Source organism: Symphalangus syndactylus, chromosome 8 (genome assembly GCF_028878055.3).
Source record: "Symphalangus syndactylus isolate Jambi chromosome 8, NHGRI_mSymSyn1-v2.1_pri, whole genome shotgun sequence".
Taxonomy (NCBI): Eukaryota; Metazoa; Chordata; class Mammalia; order Primates; family Hylobatidae; genus Symphalangus; species Symphalangus syndactylus.
This window is the reverse complement of record NC_072430.2, coordinates 110,031,566-110,044,383: the sequence shown is the minus strand read 5'-3', so window position 1 is coordinate 110,044,383 and position 12,818 is coordinate 110,031,566. Positions and strand designations below refer to the sequence as shown.

At 39.2% G+C, this 12,818-nt stretch overlaps 1 protein-coding gene across 4 annotated transcripts in view; it reads right to left on the bottom strand.

Moving 5' to 3' along the window:
- The window catches only part of PARD3B (par-3 family cell polarity regulator beta), a 1,082,106-nt gene that overhangs the window by 63,640 nt on the left and 1,005,648 nt on the right, over positions 1-12,818 (bottom strand). For all 4 annotated transcript variants that reach the window (XM_055290335.2, XM_055290338.2, XM_055290337.2 and 1 more), the window contains one exon: positions 3,492-3,571. In XM_055290335.2, coding sequence (XP_055146310.1) covers positions 3,492-3,571 — 80 coding nt within the window. The remainder of the gene's footprint in view (positions 1-3,491; positions 3,572-12,818) is intronic.

The window sequence follows — 12,818 nt, the reverse complement described above, 5'->3', positions numbered from 1 at the left end:
GTTTGCAAAAACACATACGTCGATGTTCGCACATCCTAGCAGCCTAGGAAACAGCCACTTCCCTACTCACCTAGGGTGAGTAATAATTTGTGTCAGGCAAGAATAAAGGAATGCTGATTTCATTCTGTTTACTACCAAGAAAACTGGGGGCTGTTCAAGCTGGTAAAACATTGGCCCTGGTACAGGTCTGGTGTTTACTAATGAGGTTGTGTTACAACCACACTCCGCTTTCCAAAACAGCACCCTCAGGAGAAAAGAAGTCAAGTCATTTTTCTTCAGAGGCAGAAGATTTAACATTGCTTAACAATAACACTTAACATCACTTAGCCCTTAGCCTTAGGCAACCTCATAACTACCAAGTGCTGGGAATTGTCTTTTTCCTGTGCTGGCCAGCGCTCTGGCTTTATTTTGTGAGACGTCATTTAGCCTGGCAGTGGGCTGCACGGGCCTGCTTTGAAGATGACAGAGTTCCATGAAAGCACTTGACCAGAGCTCCTCACCTACTCCACAATGTGGGGCAAATGTGGGGCATTTTCTCTCTGTGTCGATGGCTCCAAATTTGGCATAGAAATCAATGTTACTGAATTGTTCCTGAAAACTACTGTGAAGCATTGCACAAACAACACAGGAACCCAATCAGTCAGCAGCGTATTAAGTTCTCTATAAGGTTGGCCACCAACTTCCTATAGATGCATTTATTCCTATTTTTAATTAAAAATTTAACTCCATAAATATTTCAAACCTCCCTGCTCCTGTGATGAAGAGGGATCCGGTGCCGACGGAGATGTGCTCGCCTCACTCTCCTGGCAAAAGGAGACAGCAGTGGAGCTGGTGTGATTCAATTAAGTGGACAGTAAAATCTCCAGGGGGAAAGACAAGAAAACCAGGGTAAATGTCACTAGCACTCAGAGCAGCATCTGCATACCTTTTCAGAAGCCAGCAGTACGTCTCTGGCCTCTGCTTTCTGCATCTCATTAGTTTAATTTGGAGCCCCCCCACCCATGGACCAGGGAGCAATGCCTGGGAGGGAGCTTTGCATCTCCTCTTTAGATGTTGGGATGCGGCATCCCCATTTAAAAGCCACTGCCAGGGGTCCCCCTTGCATTTATCTGAGCCCTATTTATTTTCCACCATGGCTGCCTCTGGTTGCCAGGTAGCTGCAAAGGTCTGTTTGCACGTGCAACTAATTGTTCTTACCGCTGTGTATGTGGGTGAGTGAACTTTTTGCCAGAATTATTTCCAGTTTGAGATGCTTCCCTTTCAGCTACAGTTTTATTCTGGGGCTGGCGGGATTTTGTCAATTCATACATTCATAAAGAGCCATAAACAGCATAAATGTATTATCTTTGTCAGAAAACCCCCACCACAGTGTTTAATCCTAAAATATACTTGTTTAGAGTCAGCCATGAGTGAGCATTTCAGGGATTAGTGAAAATAAACAAGAGTTGGAAATTCAGAAGACTTTAATAATTACAAACAGAAGCATTGGTTGTACTACTGTAAAAGGCTGGTTTGCTTGACTCCTTTGCTAATAGTAGAGTCCTGAGGATGGACTGGGACTGTGCCTCCAGTTTCCATATTCTCAGGGCCTGGTACATACTAGGTGATCACCAGATACGTGGTGAATGAATGAATGAAGGAGTGAAATTTATAGAATTTTAAATGCTATTTCTGTGCCTTTGAATTGTACCCAAAAACTCCATTTCTACACTCTGAGTGCAGATTGGTCAGGAAGATTTTAAACTGTTTCCAGTTTTCCTTTTTTTACTCTCCCTCATAAGAACATTCTATTTTCCATCTGCCTTAACCACAATTTCCAAATACTTCAACAGTGGAAGCCGGAAATCTTATATGTGAAACAAATTTTTGGAAACTACTTCCATTTTTAAAATGAAACAAAATGTAACCGTCCCTCAGGGATGATTCCCCATTCCTTGGGGGAATGGTTCCAGGACTGCACCTCCCCTACCCCGGCCCCCGACCTCAGATACCAGAATCCACAGATGCTCAAGTCCTTGATATAAAATGGAATCGTATTAGTATATAACCTATGCACATCTTCCCATATACGTTATATCATCCCTAGATTACTTATAATACTGAGTACAATGTAAAGGCTATGCAAATAGTTGTTATACTGTACTGTTTAGGGTATAATGACATGGAAAAAAAGAAGGTACATGATCAGTACCTTTGTGACTGTCTGTTTCTTGGATATTTTCGATCTGAGGTTGATTGAATCCATGGATATGAAACCCATAGATACTGAGGGCCAGTTGTACTAAACCAAGGAAAATAGAAACAGGAAGCTAATCACAAATAAGAAAAACTTACGAGACAACATCTATTAAAGAAAAGATAACAGGAAGATAAATAAAATATAACTTTATAAAAGCTTTAAAAATATTGCACTTTGGGTGTCCTGCCTAATCAGGACAAAATAGCTTCTCTGCTAGATTTGAGATTTTATTACTTTTGAAAATAACATACTATTTATAAGAGCAGATGGTCACTTTGGCTTTGCCTGTTGTAATGTTCAGGGTGTTCGTTTTGTAAAATCACACACAGAGGTACAGTCAACATACAATGTCAAACAGTCACTCCAACTCTGAGTTGGCTCTTTAACAGCTCAGCTTTGATAAAAAAGCAGCTCTACCTGGGGTCTTTCCCCCACCCCTTTAAAAGGCAATATTTGAGAACACTGCAACTTTCTGCCTGGCATTAACCTTACTTGGTTTCTCTTTTGGATACATTAATTCTCACACTCTCACCTCACCTAACTCCCATGGTAGCTGGACTGCATGTACTCTTGGAAAAGCTGTTTCTTTGTCATGTGCTACTGATAGCAAACTAAAACTCTTCTTCATCTCACCAATAACCGCGTAAGTTTTGAGAACTGTATTTCATTTTCAAGGGTGTTGAGTTACAGTATGAGTGGATCATGTCAGGCCAGGGTGGCCCAGAAAACTTTTCCCATGCAGTTCTTTCTTTCCTTCACTGGGTGTGTGCCTCTCAGCAATATTTGCTTATTGCCTTGAGAACAAGGTCAGATTCTAAATCAGGCAAAGAACACCTTCCTAAGTTCACATTTCTTTCCTGCTTCTTAACATCCACATGAAACTCCAAGCTTAAGACTGGCCCGCCATTCCTCGTGGGTAACTCCTAGGACAGAGGATTTACTATTTGTCTCTATGCTTGGTGCAGGATGTTCGATACCATTTTTATAGCAATGGCTTAGGGTTTCCATTTAGTATCCAATATTCTTGCTGACACGTTCAATTGCAATGATATACTGTTTTCTCCCCTTAAAAATAACCCACAAGTGTTTCAATTATTAGCACATTTGTGAAGATGGAACTAGGGCTACAGCAGACGGCAGCAAGGCAAAATTATAACCTATTCCCTATTTCAAAGCCAGATTTCTATTTAATGTAGACTTCTCTAAAGACTTCATTTGTAGGTGAGCTGGAGATGGGATCTCTGTGATCTACCTGGGTAAGGATGCGTACTGCCTCTCCATCCCTTCAAAGCGGAGGTTGTGTGCATTCCCATCTGGACCCTTTCCAGGCACCTGTGGAGAGAAAAGTAATTAGAGATGAAGATCCATTATACACCCTGGTTACTGACAATGCATCTCGAAATTATAATCAGTGCACAAATGCTGTTACCGCCTGCCAAAAATCAACCATGGAAAAGCAAGCAAGAACTCCGCATTGCTATAGGAATTGATGATCAAGCCACAAACATGGCATTTGACAACAAAGTCACTTCTTTCAAAAAAGGGTCACTGTCAAACTGACTCCCTCATGTCCCCATGCCAGGAATATTCTGTAGGATGCTAGACCATTTTCTTCTTCTCCTTCATTTAAAAACCGATTTTCGTTTTTAGAATAGTTTTAGGTTTACAGAAACATTGAACAGGTAGTATAGAGACTTCCCATACATCCTGTACCCAGTTTCCCTCTCATCACTAGCTGACGTTAGCATGGCACATTTCTTACAATTAATCCATATTGATACATTATTCTTAACTAAAGTCTATAGTTTATTTAGATTTTTAACTAATGCTATTTTTCTGTCCCTGGATCCCATCCAGTATGTTACTTACATTTAGTTTTCACGCCATTATAGTTCTTCCTGGCTGTGAAAAGACCATATTTTTAAAAGCACCATTTCTGGCTGGGTGCGGTGGCTCATGCCTGCAATCCCAGCACTTTGTTGGGAGGTCAAGCAGGGGGCAGATTGCCTGGGGTCAGGAGTTTGAGACCAGACTGGCCAACATAGTGAAACCCCGTCTCTGCTAAAAATACCAAAATTAGCTGGGTGTGGTGGCGCACAGCTGTAGTCCCAGCTACTCAGGAGACTGGGGCAGGAGAATTGCTTGAACCCGGGAGGCAGAGGTTGCAGTGAGCCCACATCACGCCACTGCACTCCCGTCTGGTTGACATAGCGAGACTTTGTTTGTTTATTTATTTTGAGACATAATTAAAAGCACCTTTTCTATAAAACCTTTCTTTACTAACAGGGGTTGCTGACAATCAACTGTCTACTCCACAGCATCCATGATGCCCCCTCTGACCACCCTGAACCTCAGTTCTCTCTCTTACAAATGGCCACCCATAAGTGATGAAGTGTTTTCTTTTTTTTTTTTTTTTTGCTATTTTTAAATTTTATTTTATTATTATACTTTCAGTTTTAGGGTACATGTGCACAATGTGCAGGTTTGTTACATATGTATACATGTGCCATGTTGGTGTGCTGCACCCATTAACTCGTCATTTAGCATTAGATATATCTCCTAATGCTATCCCTCCCCCCTCCCCCCACCCCACAACAGTCCCTGGAGTGTGATGTTCCCCTTCCTGTGTCCATGTGTTCTCATTGTTCAGTTCCCACCTATGAGTGAGAACATGCGGTGTTTGGTTTTTTGTCCTTGCGATAGTTTACTGAGAATGATGATTTCCAGTTTCATCCATGTCCCTACAAAGGACATGAACTCATCATTTTTTATGGCTGCATAGTATTCCATGGTGTATATGTGCCACATTTTCTTAATCCAGTCTATTGTTGTTGGACATTTGGCTTGGTTCCAAGTCTTTGCTATTGTGAATAGTGCCGCAATAAACATACGTGTGCATGTGTCTTTATAGCAGCATGATTTATAGTCCTTTGGGTATATACCCAATAATGGGATGGCTGGGTCAAATGGTATTTCTAGTTCTAGATCCCTGAGGAATCGCCACACTGACTTCCACAATGGATGAACTAGTTTACAGTCCCATCAACAGTGTAAAAGTGTTCCTATTTCTCCACATCCTCTCCAGCACCTGTTGTTTCCTGACATTTTAATGATTGCCATTCTAACTGGCATGAGATGGTATCTCATTGTGGTTTTGATTTGCATTTCTCTGATGGCCAGTGATGATGAGCATTTTTTCATGTGTCTTTTGGCTGCATAAATGTCTTCTTTTGAGAGTGTCTGTTCATATCCTTTGCCCACTTTTTGATGGGGTTGTTTTTTTCTTCTAAATTTGTTTGAGTTCATTGTAGATTCTGGATATTAGCCCTTTGTCAGATGAGTAGGTTGCGAAAATTTTCTCTCAGTTTGTAGGTTGCCTGTTCACTCTCATGGTAGTTTCTTTTGCTGTGCAGAAGCTCTTTAGTTTAATTAGATCCCATTTGTCAATTTTGGCTTTTGTTGCCATTGCTTTTGGTGTTTTAGACATGAAGTCTTTGCCCATGCCTGTGTCCTGAATGGTAATGCCTAGGTTTTCTTCTAGGGTTTTTACAGTTTTAGGTCTAATATGTAAGTCTTTAATCCATCTTGAATTAATTTTTGTATAAGGTGTAAGGAAGGGATCCAGTTTCAGCTTTCTACATATGGCAAGCCAGTTTTCCCAGCACCATTTATTAAATAGGGAATCCTTTCCCCATTGCTTGTTTTTGTCAGGTTTGTGAAAGATCAGATAGTTGTAGATATGTGGCATTATTTCTGAGGGCTCTGTTCTGTTCCATTGATCTACATCTCTCTTTTGGTACCAGTACCATGCTGTTTTGGTTATTGTAGCCTTGTAGTATAGTTTGAAGTCAGGTAGTGTGATGCCTCCAGCTTTGTTCTTTTGGCTTAGGATTGACTTGGCGATGCAGGCTCTTTTTTGGCTCCGTATGAAATTTAAAGTAGTTTTTTCCAATTCTATGAAGAAAGTCATTGGTAGCTTGATGGGGATGGCATTGAATCTATAAATTACCTTGGGCAGTATGGCCATTTTCACGATATTGATTCTTCCAATCCATGAGCATGGAATGTTCTTCCATTTGTTTGTATCCTCTTTTATTTCACTGAGCAGTGGTTTGTAGTTCTCCTTGAAGAGGTCCTTCACATCCCTTGTAAGTTGGATTCCTAGGTATTTTATTCTCTTTGCAGCAATTGTGAATGGGTGTTCACTCATGATTTGGCTCTGTGATTGGTGTTCAAGAATGCTTGTAATTTTTGTACACTGATTTTCTATCCTGAGACTTTGCTGAAGTTGCTTATCAGCTTAAGGAGATTTTGGGCTGAGACGATGGGGATTTCTAGATATACAATCATGTCGTCTGCAAACACGGACAATTTGGCTTCCTCTTTTCCTAATTAATTGAATACACTTTATTTCCTTCTCCTGCCTGATTGCCCTGGCCAGAACTTCCAACACTATGTTGAATAGGAGTGGTGAGAGAGGGCATCCCTGTCTTGTGCCAGTTTTCAAAGGGAATGCTTCCAATTTTTGCCCATTCAGTATGATATTGGCTGTGGGTTTGTCATAGATGGCTCTTATTATTTTGAGATATGTCCCATCAATATCTAATTTATTGAGAGTTTTTAGCATGAAGGGTTGTTGAATTTTGTCAAAGGCCTTTTCTGCATCTATTGAGATAATCATGTGGTTTTTGTCTTTGGTTCTGTTTATATGCTGGATTACATTTATTGATTTGCATATGTTGAACCAGCCTTGCATCCCAGGGATGAAGCCCACTTGATCATGGTGGATAAGCTTTTTGATGTGCTGCTGGATTTGGTTTGCCAGTATTTTATTGAGGATTTTTGCATCAATGTTCGCGATGAACTGTTTTCCATCTAGTGTTGGTCTTTCTTGTTTTTGTCCCTTCCTCTGTATGTCCTGTGTTTACCTCTCTTGGAGTCTTTTCCATCAGCCTCTGAGATCCTAAAGGGCAGTGACTGGCCCCAGTAGGTTTTCAATACTGTGTGTTGGTTTCTTAATGAAAAGATATTGTATCTCATCCTTCTGTAGCTATCATACCAACTAAAAACAGGATGAACACATAACATGTATTTAAAAGTTAATTTATGACTGATTGATTCCCCACCTGTTCACCTCAACACACTTGGTATCACATGGACCACTCATGTGCTTGCTTTTGCTCTTGGGTATCCCTCACACATAGGCATGGAAGGAGTAAATAGAAAACTTGGACTATCAGATGGGAAGGAAGAGATTTTGCCAGTAAGCACAGGAAGGAACTAACAGTGTCAAGGTCAGTAGGGAAAATTTTTCTAGGTGGTACTCAACCACCTGGAAGCTATTTTCTTCTTACCAAAAGTCCCAGCTCTCCATAAAACCACCATTCCATCCCAGCTTGTGCAGAGTGTATATATGGGGGTGGGGATATGGGGAGAGATGTTACAAAGCATGTATACACATGCACTTAGATTAAGAAAGATTATTCTTGGTGTTTAACTATTGTGGGAGGATCTTTAGAGTGTGTCCTATAAAACCTCTTTATATTTCATCAATAGGTGGAACAGGAGACACTGGGGTTATCTGAGAGGGCAAGAGCCCAGTGAGCTGCTACGTAGGTAGGGATGAAGACTGTACATCTTTAAAGCAATCACAGACAGAGAGATTGAGAATTCTCTGCAGTAGGATAAAAGCCTTGGTTTAAGTTTCTGAACTTTCTACCAAAACCAGAGGCAAGGATGGTGACAGACAGGGGATGAAAAAAAAAAAAAAAGAAAAGGAAGAAGTGAAGGACAGAAACATTGTCCTCACCCATTCCTACCTAAGGTTTGCTTTCTTGTGTTTTTAAACTGTTTCTTATGGAAAGAGAATTCCTGCAAATATCAATATTATGCTGAAGGTTATTAATTGTGGTTGTCGGAAAATCACTATGCTTATGTATCCATAGCATAGCTCTGGAGATTCACACTGAACTTTTTCTTGTAGCTATAAAGTTCCAAGTTAATAGTTTTAGCATTGTTATCTAGAACTGTCCTGGCATAATGATAATAGCAGTCAGTATTCTGTTGCCTTGAGGAGACCACATGCCTGTTACGGTTCTGGTGCCTTGAGGAACAGATTATGTGTGTATACATATATATATATATATATATATATATATATATATATATATACACACACACACACATAATTATATGTATTTCTAACATATGATTATGTATATATACATACAAATATACATATAAAATATTCAAATATACATATATACATATAAATGTGCATATATGTATATTTGCATGTATATACATATATGTGTTTATATATAGTATACATACACACCCCTATTAAATATACCCAACAGCATATAAGATTGTATGAAATGTAAGGTGATCCTTAACGGATTTTCTGTCTTTTTGGGAAAACAGCATTCAAAATGAAATAACCAAAGAATGAAATAAGATAATGTATTATCAAGTGCCATTCAGGATGTTATCAGCAGTAGCACAGATGAGGCCTGGAGGTGTCAGGAAAAACTTCACGGAAGTACCAGAACTTGGGCCAGTCTTCAAAAGATAGGCAGCAAGCTTGCACATAAAAAAATTATTCTGTCCTTCACTAATTGTGTATATCTTTGTATGTTTCTCCATTGATACTGCAGCATCATTAAATGCAATCATTCACTGTATTCAAAGCAATGAAGAAATCCAGTGGGTCTCCTCATGGAAACAGGCCTGCAAACAATTATGGTACAATGAGATCACTGTGGAAGTCTGAGGAAGGAGGCAGTGGGAGTCCGCAGGAACAAATTCCAAAGTCCACCTGGTAGAGTTGAAGACAGCATCATATGGGTGTTGAAGCATCATCTCAAACCTGAATATGAGTGAGGAGTTTTTCTGGGGCAGAAGGGTGTAGGAGTAGTAGGATAAGCCATTCAAATAAAGAGCACAAAAGTGAAAAACCATGGAGGCATAACAAAAGCACTGTGTCTTCAGGGAATTTGAAGATTTTGCAAAGGTAGGAACAAGGTATGAAGAAAAGAGTACTATTAACTAGCAATTATACTACTGTTGCTACTACTGTGGCTATTACTGTTACCACCACCACTGCAATTTTTGAAAAGAAACTAGTTTTTAGAGCAGTTTTAGGTTCACAAAAAAATTAAGGCGGCATACAGATTTCCATATAGTCCCACCCCTATACAGGCATAGCCTCCTTCATTACCCGCATGCCCACCAGTGTGCTACAACTGTTCCAACTCAGTAACCTACATTGACACATTATAATCACTCATAGCCCATAGTTTACATTAGGGCTCTCTCTAGGTGTTACTCATTCTATGGGTTTGGACAAATGTATAATGGCATGTATTCATCATTACAGTACCATACGGAGAATTTTCATGGCCCTAAACATCTTAAGCGCTCTGCCTATTCATCACTCCTTCCCCCAGGTCCTGGTAACCAATGATTTTTTTACTCTTTTCATAGTCAATTCCAGAGTGTCATATAGTTGGTATCACACACTATGCAGTCTTTTCAGATTGGCTTGTTTTACTTGGTAATATGCATTTAAGTTTGCTTCATGCTTTTTCATGGCTTGATAGCTCATTTCTTTCCAAGGCTAAGTAATATTCCAGGGTCCAGATGTAGCACAGTTTATTTAGTCATTCACCTACTAAAATGCATCTTGGTTGCCTCCAAATTTTGGCAATTATGAATAAAGACGTAAACATTTATGTGCAGGTTTTTGTGTGGATGTCGGTTTTCAACTCCTTTGGGTAAATACTAAGGAAGGTGATTGCTGGATCATATGGTCAGACTATGTTTAGTTTCGCAAGAAACCACCAAATTGTCTTCTAAAGTAGTGATACCATTTTGAATCCCGCCAGAATTCAATGAATGAGAGTTCATGGTGAATGAGAGTTCCTGGTGTTCTACTTCCTTGTCAGCATTTGGTGTGGTCAGTGTTCCCAATTGTAGCCATTCTAATAGGTGTATAGTCATATCTTGTTGTTTTGCCATTTCTTTGATGACATGTGATGTAGAACATCTTTTCACAGTCTTATTTGCCATATGTATATCTTCTTTGGTGAGGGATCCATTGAGGTCTTTGGCCCATTTTTTATTTAGATTTTTTTTTTGTTGAGTTTTAAGATTTCTTTCTATATTTTGGATACTTCATTATCAGATGTGTCTTTTGCAAACGTTTTCTCCCAATCTGTAGCTTCTCTCCTCATTCTCTTGACAGTGTCTTCCACAGAGCAAAATTTTTTAATTTTAATAAAGTTCAACATATTAATTTTATCTTTCAAAGATCATGCCTTTGGTCTTATATCAAAAAAATCATCATCAAACCCTAGGTCATCTAGATTTTCTTGTATTTTATCTTCTGGGAATTTAGTTTTTAAGATTATTCTTGCCATAACTTGGAGAGTTCAGTGAAGGTCTGAGCCAGAGATTGTAAGAGCATAAACTAGAGGGTTTTTCAAAGGATGAAGACAAGAGAGTATCATTAGGATTTCAAAGAGGTAAGATGAATAGGATTGACTGTGGATTAAAGGGAGTGATGTATTTAGAATAATGTCCAAGTTTCTGAGCTTAGCAACTACATGGTTTTGGTAATACTCACCAAAACAGGAATAAATGAAGAACAGATTTTGGAGTAGAGGTGGGAGGAGGGAATATCTAGACATATTAAACTGACTTGAGACATTCAATGGAGATGTCTGATCATTGAGTATAATGGTTTGCAACTTAGAGAAGTCTGGACTAGAGATGTAGTATTGGGAAACGTTCAGCATACAGATAGTACTGGAAAGCTTGGAAAAGAATGCCTAGGAAGAGTCTGTAGGGACCAAACAAAACAAAAGACAAATGAGAAGAGAGAGGAACACTAATACTATTCTTAGGAACACCGTCATTTAAGGGGCAGACCAAAAACACTGAACCCAGGAGGAAGTCTGAGAAAAAGTAGTTGGTTCAGAAGAAAACCAGGAAAATGTTTTATTGTAGAAACCAAGAAAAGAATTCCATGAAGGGAGTGTTCAACAGTGTCAAAACAGTCAAGAGCTTCAGTAAGACAGGGACTGTGTGTTAGTGCACTTCACCCAATCCACCCTTCTTGTAGAGTGTCACCTTGAATTACAGAGCCTGGAAAGCTACAACCTACCTTTCTCTGGATTCCCTTGCAGCCAATGTACTGGCATGATTTAAGTGAGGCCATAACATTTGGGAAATAGAATTGAGGCAGTGGCCATACTTCCACTGTTTATTATGGCAAGACTGACTAAATGAGAGCTAGGCTTGGTTTTCCTGTCGCAGCTTTAGCAGCTGTAACATTGCTAGTTTGGGGAGTGAAATGTAACTTTTATAGTTGGTCTTAGAATTGGTGGCAGGAGAGGTGGCTTCCTGATTGTGGCATCTTCCTAATCAAGGTGGCTCCTGATATGAGCATTGTGTGGCTCTGCAGTCTAAAACTTCCTACATAGAAATAGCAACAGCTCCCCCAGTAGCTCAGTTCTGGACTGTGGCTTGGAAAAATCATTCCTGAACCTTATCCAAGAATTTTTTCCTTTAACATCCCTTATGGTTCTATAAGCTCATTATTATGGTATACTAAATTTATTCTCTCTTAAGCTCAGTAGATGTTGTTCTCTGCAACTGAACAGAGACCACTATAAAGTCTGCAAAAATATTTTTTGGAATAGGCAATGAGATGGTGATTGGTGGTTTATTGAGAGTGATTTCGGTGGATTGATGGGGAGAGAAAGCCAGACTCTCTGGTGCTGAAAACCTTTCTAGTTTTCTAATAAATAACCACTGATTGTACTGTCTTATGCTGTCACGCTTATGGAATGGGATTAATACTTTCAAATATGTAAACATGTATTAGTGTTTCCCAGGTAGAGTAACATGTGAAGTACCATAAGACATAGAGATGAGAAAAAGTCCTCTCCCTCAGGGACACAATGTTAGTTAATGAAAATGGTGGGGATACATTTCTGTTCCATTATCAAAAAAAATAGATTTAATCATTTTTTTCTCCTTTAAATGATTATTGTCGAAAACCACCCAAAAATGACCTCTGTTAACATTTATAAACACATACATATTTTAATGGCATACACAGCTGTTTTCTCATCTGTTATTGACAGTTTTGTATGCTATTGAATATATTTTAAAACATGATTTTTAATGGCTATATAATATCCCATTATATGGAGAAATCATTCATGTAATCTCCTATAATTTGATCAATTTTTAATAATCTGGTTAGAAATGGTGGCAACATAGATTAGTGTGTTGGGTACAAATATTATTACAAAGAGCTGCAAATGGAGGATAGGAAATTGCAGATAGAGGGTTGCTAAAGGGAAGCCAATTTTAAGAAGTTGTGGTTAAGTCCTTAGGAAGTCAGACGACTTGAAGAGGGAGTGAGGGAGAGAAAACAGACACAGGCATTTATAAGCTCACTTCTCATTTTTCTCTGTGCTTAACAAGGCTCAGAAATATTCCTGCTTGAAGAACTCCTTATTAGGTAATTTCCCTCATCACAAAAAAATAAGGTCAGCAGCTTCGATCC